Here is a 16,234-nt window from a genome sequence, read left to right as displayed (position 1 = left end):
GCAACGCAGAGGCAGGAATCTTTCGCCCAATGTGAGGCTCGAACCCGTGACCCTGAGATTAAGAGCCTCGTGCTGTACTGACCGAGCTCGAGCATTCCCTTTTGAGCCAGGGACGAACGGTGGTTGGAGCATCGGACTCTGGTTTGAATCCCCACTCGGCCACCAAGCTCATGGTCGCGCACTTTCTCTGCCTCGCCTACCCAGCGTTTTCCCAGAGCGAGGCTCGCCCTTTGCACTCCAGGTATGCTGACCCCTGCAGTTTCCCCGAATGTGGGAAACTGGACTATATCATTTGTAAGGTAAAGGTAAAGGGACCCCTGACCTTTAGGTCCAGTCGTGGCCGACTCTGGGGTTGCAGTGCTCATCTTGCTTTACTGACCAAGGGAGCCAGCGTACGGCTTCCGGGTCATGTGGCCAGCATGACTAAGCCGCTTCTGGCAAACCAGAGCAGCGCACGGAAAAGCCGTTTACCTTCCCGCCGGAGCAGTACCTATTTATCTACTTGCACTTTGACGTGCTTTTGAACTGCTAGGTTGGCAGGAGCAGGGACCGAGCAACGGGAGCTCACTCCGTCGCGGGGATTCGAACTGCCGACCTTCTGATCGGCAAGTCCTAGGCTCTGTGGTTTAACCCACAGCGCCACCCATGTCCCTATATCATTTGTGGTCAGTGATAAAATTGGGGCAAGGCGTGTGTTCTGCCGTGAGCATCATTCTTAATTCATAATAATACGCATGGCGCTGAAAATGGGAAAACGTAGCCTAGCTGCTTTCAAAGTGCAAAAGCTGGGATGAGCAATTGGGGCCTTGGGTGGAGAAAGGAATTGCCACCGATGGCTTCTAGCCATGATGACTATCTGGAGGCAGCCATGCTTCTGAAAACCACCTTCTGCTTCCCTGCATAATGCCCTTGAGGTTTGGGGATAGAACTCCCCCTTCATTGCAACCGTCTTTCAAACACTCTGTGCACCTCCGTCATTGCCCCAGCCTTGCGGTCTCCGGGTTTCATTGCTCCCATCCAGACTGGGATGGTGCCTGTGCGTGAGACAATGCCTGGATTTGCCCCCGCCATTCTCCACTGGATCCTGGCACACCCTTGCTGCTCCCGCTGCATAATCCATGGGGATAGCCCGCCTTGGATGCCTCCCCATACACTGAGATGCACCCACCCCTTGCCATTCTCATACATGCCTTGGACCTGGCATATGATGGAGATGTAGAGCTCCGCGCAGTCCCCATGCTCATTAATATTCTGCGGAACTTCCCTGCTTGTTTTTAATTTTGCAGTTTGGCAGCCGCCGGTGGGGAGAGCACAGCCCCTGCCAAATCGGAGCTTGGCAGATACTTCTTCATCGCCTTCCTCTGCCTCGGAACGCAGCAACGTGTTGGTTAAGGTCGGGGAGCGGGGTCTGGTTTGGGAAAGGCCTCTTGCCCCCTTCCAAGGGGGATCCTGGGCTCAGATTGGCACTGCAAAAGTAGAGAGAGACTTGCATTGCGGTTCGATAGCCTTCCTGCCCTCAAAGGGTTGTTCCCAAATCTTGGGGCACAGAAGCGTTCTTTATTGGCGTGAACCCAGCCAACCTTTCCTCCCAGAGCTGGCAGATACTGCTTAATAACCATTTTAATATGGCACTTCGTCTTTTAATCACCCCCACTTTGTCCTTGCAGAGAGATTGCAAGGTTACAGCACATTCTTAGGAGAAGAGAGTCCCATGTTGCTGGCTCCTGAACTTTGGAGCTGGGTGTGTGGGTGGGTGTTTTGCAGATTTACTGGACAGCTCAGCCAAATCTGGTTTCCTGGGGAAGGGTCAGATCCCACTGTTGGCCACTTCAAGGTCCTCTCCCTCACCCTTCCCTTCAGACAACTGGCAAGAGAAGCAGGGGGAGCTGCGGAACATAGAAGGGCAAGAAGAAAAAGCAATAATGGGAAAAAGTAGGGTGGCTCAGGGAAATTGCAGGCTGGGGTTTGACCTCTCCCTCCCAACCCATCCCTTTGAAATGCCCTGGTTAGCTGAAAACTCTGCAACCTTAGCATTACCGTTTGCATCTCGTCACGTGTGTGTGTGTGTGTGTGTGTGTGTGTGGATATGTAGGAATGCGGGTGGCGCTGTGGGTTAAACCACAGAGCCTAGGACTTGCCGATCAGAAGGTCGGCGGTTCGAATCCCCTCGATGGGACGAGCACCCGTTGCTTGGTCCCTGCTCCTGCCCAACCTAGCAGTTCGAAAGCGCGTCAAAGTGCAAGTAGATAAATAGGTACCGCTCCGGCTGGAAGGTAAACGGCGTTTCCGTGTGCTGCTCTTGTTCGCCAGAAGCGGCTTAGTCCTGCTGGCCACATGACACGGAAGCTTTACGCCGGCTTCCTCGGCCAGTAAAGCGAGATGAGCGCCGCAACCCCAGAGTCGGCCACGACTGGACCTAATGGTCAGGGGTCCCTTTTTTTAAGAGGAGGATTTGGGCTGTTCAGCAATATAGATTGGTTTCCCAGTTATGTGCCTGTGGAACAGAGCCAACCAACTTGTACTCGCATCGTGTGAGGTGTTGGCGTGTGAGGAGGCAGCTCCCACAGTGTGGTTGCTAAGCCGTATCATCCATCTCCATCAGGTCACTGTAAATGACGAACGATGGGGCTGTCCTTGGGTTAAGTTCCCGGCAAAGCCTACTACCCCCCTCCCTGGTTTCTTTCCCCAAACTCTTCCCTCCTTCCAGAGATCCAGCCGCTCTCTTAACCTTCACCAGCTGCCCTGGGAAGAGGCAAACGGCCCGCTTTGATTAATGAGCCTAATTGAGTTGATGAAATGATCTTTTTTTTTATTTCCCCCACCGGTGCTTTCTGAGGTCTTCATCGTTTCCTTATTTAAACCAGCTGTCCCTCTGGAAAAATCCCCGCTGGCTTCGAAAGGGCAGGATAGCATCACCACGCATGCATGCGCAAGCATCCTCCTCATGTTTCTCCCCCCTGGCCTGAACACCCTCAACCACCAACTCCTCTTCTTCTCCATCTCCTTCTCCTCCTTAAAGGACGGGGTGACCTCGTCTCCCCTTTCCCCTAGTACAAAGCAAGACTCCGTTCTCAACCGCTCCACTCTCTGCCTCCTGCTCTCCGCAATGAATATTCAATCAAGGCTGCGCTATGTATTATTTCCCACTCTTTCTGCCCCACCTCGGCCTCCTTGGGGAAAAAACACTGAGATTTTAATTTGCAGGCTCCATGGGGCAGGTGTGCGGGGGGGGGGGTGTATGTGTGACAGATGGAGGAGATCACAGTGAGAGCGCTATCATTCAGACTTCCTCCGTTTGGAAAGAGGCGACGGAGGCCAGACACTCGTCCTTCTTTGCTCTCTTTTTCAATTAGGCAGCCTTCATCTGAATCGGTTTCCTCTCTCTCCACCCCGCTCCCAAAGGCTCCCTTGCGCTCTTGGGTTTCGATGCCTTCTGATCTGCCTCTTATTCATTAGGCAGCAAATGAAAGAGCAACTGAAACCACCTCCGGTCTTGCCCTGGCACAGCCACGGCTGCTGCCCCCCCCCCTCACAAAAATGGACATTGGCTTGCCACCCTGTGATCCGGCCTAGAGGCTTGTTACTGCTCGCTCGGCTCCTCCTGACTTCTGGAGCGGGGAAGAGGCTGCGAGCGATAAATTCCACCCACTCTCTTTAAAATCTGCCGCATGCTTTGAGTCAGACCGTCGACTGTGCCAGCCCACGGTGGCAGCCCCCCCCCCCTTGCAGCCTCTGCTGAGGACGAAATCCTGAGTGCCCGAGTGATTTGGGGGTCCAGCGGAGAATCCAAGCAGTAAATGTATATTTTTAAGGTCCTACAATCTTGGTTACACAGGCCCAGAATCGAGCACCCGGCCGTTTCGGAGAATCCTAGTTTTCCTTTTACCAAAGCAATCATGTTTCTAGCCCTGCAGTGAGCAGTTGGGGTTCATGGGCCAAGGGGCAGTTATCTGGAGGGAATTCATTGGCAAAAAGATGATGGGGTGCTGGCTTTAAGTGGCATTTAGAGACAAATTCAATAGCGGATGCTCATAACTAGTGGGGTTTGCATCAAAATGTTGCAGCGTTTGGAGCATTCGTGTTCACTGTGCCGGCCAGCTAGCTAGCTAGCTAGCTGACCTTCCTTCAGGATACTCCATTCCGTTCCCCCTACCAGCAAGTTTCTGCCCCTTCCGCAATCATAATTCTGCTGCCGCTGAGCATGCTCTGTCTCCATTGACCTGTTTTGCCTCTCCTTCCACCCCACTTCAATTCCCCCCCCCCCAAATATGTTTTGGCGTGTTTCTGCAAAGCTTGTGTTTCCCCAAAAGAAAAGCACTGCTGGATCAGGCCAAAGGCCCGTTGAATCCCGCATCCTATTCTCACAGAAGCCACACGGATGCCCGTGGGAATGCAGATCACTGCAAAAGCAGCTGGTGTACAGACACATGCTGCTTTTGACAGTGGAGCGCTGTTTTGACGTCATAAGAGGTGATAGCCACACCGGGACGTCAGGAATCTGGTCAGAATAGCTGATTGGAACCTCCATGTACAGATGCACTGTACCTGTGTCAACAGACGAGGATAAGGAACAGGTGCCCTCTAGGTACCTCAGAAGCGCTGAGCAGCAGGCTTTGCTTCTGTGTCAAGAAGGGAAGAAGCGAGGGAGGGGAACCTAACGGAGCATCAATAAATTGGGTAAAAAAAGCTCAACAAATTTTGTGTCCGGATTCTCACTTTTTGAAATATGGCAACCCTAGTTCGCTTCCTCCTCTTCAGTCTCAGTGTTGCTGCTGGTTAGAACATAGCAGGTAGAAGGGCAAACTGAGGCTTAGTTGGCTCTGCAGGTCATTGTCCTCTGGCGCCCCCTACTGCTAGGCTCCCTTCCTTCTGCCCTATCTGTCCCAATGGGCCCCAGCCACAACTCAGCTACCCCATTGCTGCAGATACAGATCTGTGGGGACGAGGTGAGCCATTTGCAGCTCAGCCGCCTCTGCATCAGGCTGTCAATAATGGCCTGTAACCGATCCAAAAATCAAGACGCACTTCCCTCCCTTCCTCGCTCGCCTCCTTCCGGCAACTCCTGCAGCCCAGCTGGTGCCAAACGTCTTGCGAGGCCAAGAGGGGGGTTCTGTTGTCTGGGCAGCCCAGGACCTCCATGCACACTGCCCAGGCTTGCACCCCATGGAGGTTATTTCAGTGTTGGTTGACTGAATCCCTAGAGGCGCACTCCATTGTCTCTTGAGACAGACGGATGCCAACAACAGGGATATGGTGTACTTGTGGTCTTCTAGATGTTGCGAGATCACAATTCCCATCACCCCTGACAGTTGGCTGAGCTGTCTGAGTCTGCTAGGCCATGTGCTCTTCCTTCCTACGAAATCTCTGCTCCTGACATTTAACAACATGCGCCAGAGTAGGGCCCCAGACCGTCTGAGCTCTTTTCAATTCTTTTTTTTTTTTCCACCTGAGCTGAGCTCGAGATGATGGTTAATGCTTCAGAAAGAAGCAGGCCAGGGACCGCGCATAAATATGTGATGGCGCACCAAGCACGCTCAATAATTCATGGGCGCTTTGGGGGACAGCGAGAGAGAACAAGGGAAGAAGGAGAGGGAGGGAACTTAATGGATGGAAGGGCGGGAGAGAAAGGACAGGAAAGGGGAGAGGCACAAAAACAGCACCCCCCCCCCCGTTCTGCAGGCCAAGAGGAGGCTGGAGCTCTTCCCAGACTGTATCTCGGCCTTCATCAACCTGCCTGGTCTAAAAACATCTGGTGGCCACCTGGTTAGAGAAGGCTGCTGTAGCATTTGAGGACATGCCGAGGGGTGTGTATATTTCATCTCCTTTCTCCCCCAGACCTTGAGCGCTTTACCACCTGAACCCAAAGCCTAGCCTTGCTGGGTGGCATGTAGCCCAGTGTCTTGTTTCCAACAGTGGACAGCCAGGGGCACCCTCCAGGAAGCCCTGCAGGCAAAGTGTGAAGGTCCTCTCGTCCGCCTGATATGCAGAGGTAGACTGCCTCTGCAGCTGGAGGTTTCCTTTTGCCCCCATGGCTAATTGCCACGATTTTTGCTTTTCATTTATTTTTTGCACGTATGAACAGGGTCTGAGTGAGTCCAGAACAGGACCTTGTAGTGCAGGGACGTCTTGGACTGCAGCTCCCATTAGCCCCAACCAGCAAGACCAACAATCAGGGATGATGGGAGTTGGGAGTCCGAGAGTTCCTGGACGGCTGCAGGTTCTTCCCTATCCCTCCTGTGGCATAAATGAGGGATGACCGGCTCACCAGCCTATAGTCCGGGGCTTCTTGCCCCTGTGGCAAAAGTTGCTTCTGACACTCCACTTCTGACACCGTGTTGCGTAGCAAAAGAGCTGGAGCCCATCTGCAAGAGCAGGCGGGCCTCAGGGCTGGGAACCAAGAGTCGCCGCTGGTTGTGGGGAATCTCCACAACCCTGGGGTGACAGTGAGGCCCTCCAGCCATCTCTCGTCTGGCCCCCAACAACTCTTCCCCAAGATATGCCCCTCCTAGGCGCTGCCCCGTTCCTTGAGACTGTTTGCCTGGCTGGAATGTGTCCTTGCACTTTAATAATGACGCTTGCCTGCCTGTATAGGGTGTGTGTGTGTGCACACATGTGCATGTATGTAGAAAGTCTATTGTACAAACGGTGAAAGTTATGTGTTGCCCCGCCCACTTTTGCCATTGGCCTCTCCCCTGCTGGAATTTGGCCTTCGGAAGGCTACCTAGGAGCAGTGGCGTAGCGTGGGGGGTGCCAGGGGTGCCGGCCGCACCGGGCACAACATCTGGGGGGGGGGCGCGAATCCAGAGGGAAGGGACAAGTTCCTTCCTCCGCCGGGCTCCCCGCCGCCACCCTTGCGCCCTAGCGCGCGCGCGCGCCCCGCTGCTGCCGCTGCAGCTGCGCTCCACTCACTGCTCGCAGGAGGAGCAGCCGCTGCAGCAGCGCCGACGCCGCCACCGACGCCTGGCCGGGCACGGGCAGCCTCCGCACCCCGCCGCCATCCCCTCGGCCCAGCCACAGGCAGCGGCTGCTTCTGCCGACTGGGAGGGAGGAGAGCTCCGAGGGGTCTCGCCGCGCCCTGCGCTCCCCAAAACCCTCCGAGAGGAAGCCGGCGGGTGGGCGAGGGTCTCCTGGCGGAAGGGGGCACCGCTGGCTCCGGCTCTCAGCGCAAGTCTCAACCGCGGGGGGGGGGGGCAAGGACAGAGCACGGCTGGAAGCCCCCAACCCGGCCGGGAGGAGGAGAGGCGCTCGCCAAGCCCGGATCTGGAGCTCCACCTACAGCCCAAGGAGAGGAGGGGGCGGGGAGGCGCCCAATGGGAGGGGGCTTCGGCTGCCGCAAATAATAAATTTAATAAATTCCTGCTGAGCCTTTGGGGGGGTCCTTGGCTCCTTCGCTCGCCCCCAGCCCCAGTGGCGTAGCGTGGGGGGGTGCAGGGGGGCAGGCGCAACATCGGGGGGGGGCGCTCACACTCGAGTGCTAAAATCCACGGGTTAGGGGGCGCAAATTACTTGCCTTGCCCCGGGTGCTGACAACCCACGCTACGCCACTGCCCAGGAGGGAAAATGACCCTTGGGCTGGCAAGGCTTCTCCACGCCTGTGGCAGAGAACGGCGCAGGACTTGGAGGGTAGGGGAGGACCTTGGCAGGCCAGTTAAACTCTCCCCTCCCTCCCGCTTCCTGGTCGATTTGACTTGACCCACAGAGGCCACTGCCGTATGGGTCATGCTGCCCAAGGTGGGTAGTCGCCTTGGCACCCCGCGGCTCATTTCACAGGCAAGATGTATCGGCGTTGCCGCAATATAGACGGCGCACGAGTCATACGGGTGGCTCACGAGGCAGAGGTGCCTTGGCAGTTTATTGAGGGCGGGGTAAGGAGAGCATGACCTTTGGGTGTGGAGGCCAGGGCCTCTGTAGAAAAGGAGAAGTGACCAAGAGACACAGCCAGCTAAGGGAAGCCTGGGTGGGCGTGGGTATGAGAGAGAGGTGCCCCATTGTCCGTAGGTAACCTAATCCCCTCGCCTCCCGTTTCCTGGAAGCAGAAGCTCAAATCCCCTCCCCAAATTCTGTCCCAGTCTGGGTGAACGGGCCTGTCTTCTCCCGCGATGGGGCTGGTTTCTCCCCAAACTGGCAGGGATGTAGCTTCGATAGCTGCTACCCATCCATCACTCCTGATGCCAGGAGGGACCCATTGCAGAGACCCCGTTTCCCAGCCTGGGGTTCCGGCTTCTTGCAACCGTATATCCTCTTTGCTCCCAGGGCTTGCTGAGTTGAGAGTTGAAAGGGTGGAGTTCTTCCACACACACCTTTGCTGGGGTGGGTTGGTTGGTTGGTTCACGAAATCAACGTCAGGAAACCGGTGCTCGCCCCATCGTGTCGGCACACGCCTTTCCAACTCCCAACTGGGGGCGGAGGGGGGGCGAGGGCGTGGCTTTGGTGGGGCAGGAAGACCTAGGTTGGGGCCTTGTTGGACAGGTAAGCGATGAGCGCCACCACCGCTCCGATGTAGGTGCAGATGCCGAGGATGATGGACAAGACAGCCAAGGCAAAGGTTTGGCGAGAGGCCGTCCACGCTCCCGGGTAGTCGCCCTTGGCGGACGCCTTGTTGGTCTGGGGAGAAAAGGCAGCGGATTTAGTATCGGGAAAGGTAACTGCAGGGGCTCAAGTTCCTGAGCCTAGAACTTGGCAAAGACTGTAGCTACAGTGGTGCCTCGCAAGACGAAATTAATTCGTTCCGCGAGTTTTGTCGTCTTGCGATTTTTTTCGTCTTGCGAAGCACGGTGTCGGGAAAGTTTTGGAAAAGCTTCAAAAAGCACCAAAGTCTTAAAAAACCTCAAAAAAGGCTACCACACCGCGTTCTATGAGTTGCTCCTCGAAGTCAAGTCGCAACTGTATTAACGGTGTTAAGAAAAAGGAAACAAACTTGCGAGACGTTTCCGTCTTGCGAAGCAAGCCCATAGGGAAAATCGTCTTGCGAAGCAGCTCAAAAAACAAAAAATCCTTTCGTCTAGCGAGTTTTTTGTCTTGCGAGGCATTCGTCTTGCGAGGTACCACTGTATTGTTTTAAGGTAATGTGGCCTGCGGTACATTCAGTGATAGCTGCTATTGGTAAAACCTATTGGTGCTTCGCAACTTTCTGACTAGTTGCAGGACCTTATCCAGACCTAGCAGAGTAAACGCAGAATCCATGGAAGCAATTGGCGACTTGGCTGCAGACAGGATAGACGAAGCAGGAACCAGGAACTTATAGTTAGGTGTTTATTATATACAGTGGACTATTTACAGGACTAGAACACGGATCTTTAGCTTGCTCTCTCATACACGACTCACAGCTCCTACACTGACACAGAACTCTGAACTCGAACACTGAACTCCCAGTTAGTAGGCCATTAATTATCATTCCCTTGAGAGAGCTTGACCAATCAGGGAGCGGTCTCCATGTCTTTGTTATCACCAGGCAGACGTACTCCTTCAGATTGCCTTCTGGCTGTCTGCCAAACCTTAATTGACTCTGTGTGAGTAGCTGCACATACACAGTTTCCCAACAGCTGCATGGGCACCAGGAGTGGCGGCTATGCCGTGCACTCGGGGGGAGTGGGGAGAGCCCCCTGCTGTGTGCCTTTTTGTCACCCCCCTCAGGGATGACACCCAGGGCAGACCGCCCCTGCTGCCCCCCTTCCTACGCTCCTGGATACATGATGCACCAAATGGCATGCACAGACTCTGCAAGGTCTTGACTGCTGCTTCTGGGCTCCTCGCGGCAAGGATCCCATCTCACATTCCCAACACCCCCTTTCCTTCCTTCCTTGCTCTTGTACAATTCAGCGAACTTAGACAAATGACGTCTCTCTAACCAAGCGTTTGGTGGCAAGTCGATTTCTGCAGCTTGCAACCAGCCCTGTTCTCCATCTAATAAATTTGATTAGGGTTTGTAAAGAAAAATGCAAAGAGTGTTGTCGAACGCTGCCTTTTGTCCGAACTAAAACATTAATCCAGAGGCAGAGAGAGAGAGAGAGAGAGAAAAGAAGGAAAAGAAAAAGGAAGAGATAAAGAAAAAGGAGTAGAAAAAGAATTGGAGAGAAAAGGAGAGAGATGTTAAGATGCTAAAGAACTTCCGGTTCTTTTGTCTGTCAGCTACAGTGGTGCCTCGCAAGATGAAATTAATTCGTTCCGCGAGTTTTGCCGTTTTGCGATTTTTTTCATCTTGCGAAGCACGGTGTCGGGAAAGTTTTGGAAAAGCTTCAAAAAGCACCAAAGTCTTTAAAAACCTCAAAAAAGGCTACCACACCGCGTTCTATGAGTTGCTCCTCGAAGTCAAGTCGCAACTGTATTAACGGTGTTAAGAAAAAGGAAACAAACTTGCAAGACGTTTCCGTCTTGCGAAGCAAGCCCATAGGGAAAATCGTCTTGCAAAGCAGCTCAAAAAACCAAAAACCCTTTCGTCTTGCGAGTTTTTTGTCTTGCGAGGCATTCGTCTTGCGAGGTACCACTGTATATATAAACTTCATTCACTTCATCCACTCCAGTATAGCATCTATCCTAAACCCATCTATCCTAAACCTGCCCCCTTTGCGAGCTTTCCCCTGCTCAGCAGCAACACCCACCTTTTGGGACAGGTAGAAAGCAGCGATGCCCAGTGGCCAGAAGCAGCACAGCATGGAGAAGACCGCCAGGCCCAGGTAATCTTGCGGCAGCAGCATGGAGAAGCTGCTCTCGCTCTCAGTATCGCTGTCGCTTGAGGAGTCATTCTAGGGAGGGAAGGGGAGAGCAAGCGTTGGCTTCGTTCATTCTGAGGTCTGGTGAAAGAACGCCAATAATAGGAGAAGAGCCCGGCTAGATCCGGTCAATGGCCAATCCTGCTCTCATAGTGGCCAACCAGGCGCCTCTTCTGGGAAGCCTGCGAGCAACTGCACTCTCCCCTCCTGATGTTGTTTAGCCTTCATGAGGCTGTCTCTAGTGGGAGGGAGTTCCATAGTTTATGTGCTCTGTAAGGATGTGCTTTGTTTTGTCCATCTGAGCACCAGTGTTGGTGCTCACCTTCAAAGCCCTAAACGGCCTTGGCCCAGTATACCTGAAGGAGCGTCTCCACCCCCATCATTCTGCCTTGACACTGAGGCCCAGCGCCGAGGGCCTTCTGGTGGTCCCCTCACTGATAGAAGCCAGGGAGAGGGCCTTCTCGGTAGTGGCACCCACCCTGTGGAATGCCCTCCCACCAGATGTCAAAGAAATGAACAACTATCCAACGTTTAGAAGACATCTGAAGGCAACCCTGTTTAGGGAAGTTTTAATGTTTTATGTTTTATCGTGTTTTTAATGTTCTGTTAGGAGCTGCCCAGAGTGGTTGTGGAAACCCAGCCAGATGGGCAGGGTATAAATAATATACTACTATTACTACTACAGTGGTACCTCGAGTTACAGACGCTTCAGTTTACAGACACCGCTAACCCAGAAATAGTACCTCGGGTTAAGACCTTTACCTCAGGATGAGAACAGAAATGGCGCGGCGCGGCAGCAGCAGGCCCCATTAGCTAAAGTGGTACCTCAGGTTAAGAACAGTTTCAGGTTAAGAACGGACCTTCAGAACAAATCAAGTTCTTAACCTGAGGTACCACTGTACTACTACTACCACCACCACTACTACTACTTCAGTTTCATTGGATGTCCACGAATTCTGGTGCTATGAGAGAGGGAGAAAGGGCTTTTCTCCATCTGCTTCCTCCATCATCTTATAAATTCCCGTCCTGTCCCCTCTAGCTCGCTTTTTCTCTACGCTAAAAAGTAGAGAAAAAGTGAGCAAACTTTCCTCCTAGAGGACTCGCTCCCTCCCTTTGATCATTTTCTGAACCTTTCCCAACTCTGCAATGCCCTTTCCTAGGTCAGACAAAATAGTATTCCAAATGCAGCCGCACCATAGATCTGTTCAATGGCATCGCGGTTTCAACAGTTTTGTTTTCAATTCCTTTCCTAATGATCCCTAGTGTGGTATTAACCTCTTTCACAGCTGCTGAGCACTGGGCCAGCATCTTCGACAAGCCATCCACCACAACCCCAAGGTCAGGCATTGCCAGTTCAGAACCCATGAGCGTATATGTGAAATTAAGATTAGATAGATAGATTAGATACCGTATTTTTTGCTGTATAAGACGCACTTTTCCCCTCCTAAAAAGTAAGGGGAAATGTGTGTGCATCTTAAGGAGCGAATGCAGGCTCCATGGCTTCGCGTTGCTTTCGCTGAAGCCAGGAGAACAAGAGGGGTCAGTGCACACCGATCCCTCTTGCTCTCCTGGCTTCGCTTCGCTGGAGAGGCGCTGCGCAGCTTTCCCTCTCTGCACAGTGCCCCTTCAGCGAAGCGGGAGGAGAAATGGAAGGGGTTCCGTTTCTCCTACCGCTTCGCTGAAGGGGCTCTGTGCAGAGAGGGAGAGAATATTTTTTTTTCTTGTTCTCCTCCTCTAAAACTAAGGGACACAGGTGGCGTTGTGGGTTAAACCACAGAGCCTAGGATTTGCCGATCAGAAGGTTGGCGGTTTGAATCCCCGCGACGGGGTGAGCTCCCATTGCTCGGTCCCTGCTCCTGCCAACCTAGCAGTTCAAAAGCACGTCAAAGTGCAAGTAGATAAATAGGTACCACTCCGGTGGGACGGTAAACGGCGTTTCCGTGTGCTGCTCTGGTTCGCCAGAAGCGGCTTAGTCATGCTGGCCATATGACCCGGAAGCTGTACGCCGGCTCCCTCGGCCAATAAAGCGAGATGAGCACCGCAACCCCAGAGTCGGTCACGACTGGACCTAATGGTCAGGGGTCCCTTTACCTTTACTATTTTGGTCTTTATAGGTTTTTAGTGCCTTTCTAATGACTTTTTAACCTTTTAAACTTCTCAGTGCTTTAAGGCTGCTCGACGTAACTGCTTATCATTGCCTGCCAACAAACAAAGAATCCAGCTTGTTTGATTCGCTGAGTCGCATTTGCCATTTTACTGCCCGTTCCCTCAGTTTGGAGAGATCCTTTGATCTTTTCTATAGAATCTTTTCTGCAATCCCTTTCGTTTTAATGACTCCGAACTCTTTTCTTGCCATCAGCAAAAACGGCCACTCCTAGCTCTAGATGGCTTATGAAAAAGTCCCAATACCAATCTTAAGGTATTCTACACCCCTCCATTAAGGTAACTGTCTATTTATTCCTACACTATTAATAGGATAATCAAATGGATGCATTTGTTCCATAACATCCTGCTCTGGCTCTCTGCTTCTGGAGTGGCTACTAAAATCATGCTTGGTGTGCAGAGAATGGACAGAGGGTTTTTTCTCCCTCTCATTATATGAAATGCAATAGGACCCATATTTAAGGTAAAGGTAAAGGGACCCCTGACCATTAGGTCCAGTCGTGACCGACTCTGGGGTTGTGACGCTCATCTCGTTTTATTGACTGAGGGAGCCGGCGTACAGCTTCCAGATCATGTGGCCAGCATGACTAGGCCGCTTCTGGCGAACCAGAGCAGAGCACAGAAACGCCGTTTACCTTCCCACTGGAGCGGTACCTATTTATCTACTTGCACTTTGCCGTGCTTTCAAACTGCTAGGTTGGCAGGAGCAGGGACCGAGCAACGGGAGCTCACCCCCTCGTGGTGATTCGAACCGCCGAACTTCTGATCGGCAAGTCCTAGGCTCTGTGGTTTAACCCACAGCGCCACCCTCATCCCAGGACCCATGTTTAGGAGAAAGTAAAAGGGTGCACTGAAGGAATGAGGTTGATTTTAATGGCAAGTCAAATATTCCCCTTTGGAGATCAGCAATTTTGCATTTCAGCTCTTCCCAAACTCTTGGGTGGACACCATTCACACCTGTTGATTTGTTTATTTTTTAACTTGTCAGTTAAAGTCTAGAATGACATTTCTTGTCACCGCTATTTTCCTCAGTTTTTCAGACTCAGGGGGAAAAAAATCAGTCCAGGCACAGGTATCTGACCTACATCTTCCATAGCAAGACGCAGAGAATTCATTCAACTCTCCTGTAATCTCCTTATCCTGCTCTCGCACCTTTACCTCTTGTCGTCTAACGGTCCAGCTTCCCTTCCTAGCTGGTCTGCTGTTTCTGATGAACTTAAATATTTTCCAAAATTAGTTTTGCTGGTTATAATGCTAGCATTTCTGCCCCAATTTCTAATATTCCATTTGCAATACGGTACCTGTTGGGTCTTTGAACCTATATACTGCCATGTCAGGCTAAATTTTGTTCGCACCAGTAAGCTTAGCAGAACATGACAGGAAAGGTCATCAGACATGTAATGCAAAAATCTGCTGTACAGGTAAGGAAGTATCAGGAAGACAGAATAAAATGTCGCCTGAATGTAGCCTTCATGTTTTAGCAATATGCTCCTGAAATTATTTTTTCGCTTCTCCTATTGCCCATCTGTCTGTCTGTTTCGTGAAAGTTTACGTTCTGTTTTGTTCTCCTTTGGATAAAACTTCCATTTTTAGTGAAAGGGTTTAAGGTCACTGAGAAGGAGGTGGATTGGTTTGAGAAGATATTGAATTATTTGGGTAGGTTTGAACAATTTGGGGCAATTAAAATGTTAAAAGTTAAATAAACCTTGTGGAGGGAGGAGTGTTAAGGTATATAGAATTGTACATATGGTTGATTTGAATATGTTATTATTGATTATGTATACCCAATGTATCAGCCGCCTGGGGGTTTTCACTGTTTGTGTTTTGGTTGTTGGTAAAAAAAAAGAAGACTCTTGAGAGTCCCATGGACTGCAAGAAGATCAAACGCATCCATTCTGAAGGAAATCAGCCCTGAGTGCTCACTGGAAGGACAGATCCTGAAGCTGAGGCTCCAGTACTTTGGCCACCTCATGAGAAGAGAAGACTCCCTGGAGAAGACACTGATGCTGGGAAAGATGGAGGGCACAAGGAGAAGGGGGCGACAGAGGACGAGATGGTTGGATAGTGTTTTCGAGGTTACCAGCATGAGTTTGACCAAACTGCGGGAGGTAGTGGAGGACAGAGGTGCCTGGCGTGCTCTGTTCCAGGGGGTCATGAAGAGTCGGACACGACTAAACGACTAAAGAACAACCAAAAAAAAAAAAAAAAAAAAAAGGAAAATGGAAAAAATGAAAAGAAAAAAAACTTCCATTTTTTAGAAGGGAGCTCCTTTGCTTCTAACAGATTCCTGGCTCACTCATTAACCATCTTGTGTGATTTTGGCGAGATCTTGCGAGATCTCGTTGGAAATCGGTGCCAATGCCTCACCCTACCTAATGGGAGGGCCGGCCCAAGGTGTGGATTTGGTGCTTCCTTTGCTGAGCAGCCGAGCTTCTGTTATCGTGGCTTTGACCCCGTCAGCTGGATGCCCCTTACCTTCTCTCAACTTCCCCCTATCTAAAAAAACACCTTGCAAACTTTTTAATAGTAAGCACCGCCAACTGTCCGCTTCTGTTCTGGTCCAAGGGGAGCCCAGTCTACCTTCTTCCTTATAACCTGTCCAGGTGATGATGATACTTCCCAGCTTCCTTCTCCTTAAATTAGTTTTTATTAAACTGTGTGTGTGTGTGTGTGTGTGTGTGTGTGTGTGTGTGTGTACGTGTGTACATATAGCACCTCCACTTTCGATTCCTATAGTCTTTTTCATACATTCAGTATGAGACACTATTGTCATTGTGGGGAAAGAGAGATGGGAAGGGAAATTAACTTTGGTTCTACAGTGGTACCTCGTGTTAAGTACTTAATTCGTTCCGGAGGTCCGTTCTTAACCTGAAACTGTCCTTAACCTGAAGCACCACTTTAGCTAATGGGGCCTCCCGCTGCTGCTGTGCTGCTGGAGCACGATTTCTGTTCTCATCCTGAAGCAAAGTTCTTAACCCGAGGTAATATTTCTGGGTTAGCGGAGTCTGTAACCTGAAGCGTATGTAACCTGAAGCCTATGTAACCTGAGGCAACCACTGTATTGCAAAGGGCTTGTGCAGGGTGTTTGAGTCAGGGTCATGTGGAGAGGTCCTTTGTTTGTTTGTTTGTTTGTTTGTTTATTGGCACCATGGGAGATTGGAGGGTCCAGAATTGGAGGGTCCAGAAGGGTCTCAGCGACACCCTTGCAGAATTCAGCAGGGAATGAGTTGGCTCTTGTCTACCTTCGGTTGTCGTTTGTGGCTGACGTTGGGCCTCCTGCTCCACCAGTCCCAATGGACACCAGCCAATGCTATCCATACCCAAGCTCTCCTCCTGACACTACCTGCTCAGACTGCAATGCG

The 16,234-nt window shown here is 51.6% G+C and overlaps 1 protein-coding gene across 1 annotated transcript in view; it reads right to left on the bottom strand.

Moving 5' to 3' along the window:
- Positions 1-7,819: 7,819 nt before the first annotated feature.
- TMEM91 (transmembrane protein 91) overlaps positions 7,820-16,234 on the bottom strand; it is a 31,351-nt gene continuing 22,936 nt past the window's right edge. Inside the window, exons 3-4 of the mRNA XM_028742179.2 lie at positions 10,599-10,742; positions 7,820-8,604 (exon numbers count right to left, since the gene is read on the bottom strand). Of these exons, the coding sequence (XP_028598012.2) occupies positions 8,446-8,604; positions 10,599-10,742 (303 nt within the window). The 3' untranslated portion in view covers positions 7,820-8,445. The remainder of the gene's footprint in view (positions 8,605-10,598; positions 10,743-16,234) is intronic.

The sequence above is a fragment of the Podarcis muralis genome, chromosome 7, assembly GCF_964188315.1.
Source record: "Podarcis muralis chromosome 7, rPodMur119.hap1.1, whole genome shotgun sequence".
In the NCBI taxonomy this organism is placed as follows: domain Eukaryota; kingdom Metazoa; phylum Chordata; class Lepidosauria; order Squamata; family Lacertidae; genus Podarcis; species Podarcis muralis.
The sequence above is the reverse complement of the archived record's forward strand: the minus strand, read 5'-3'. Positions and strand labels throughout refer to the sequence as shown.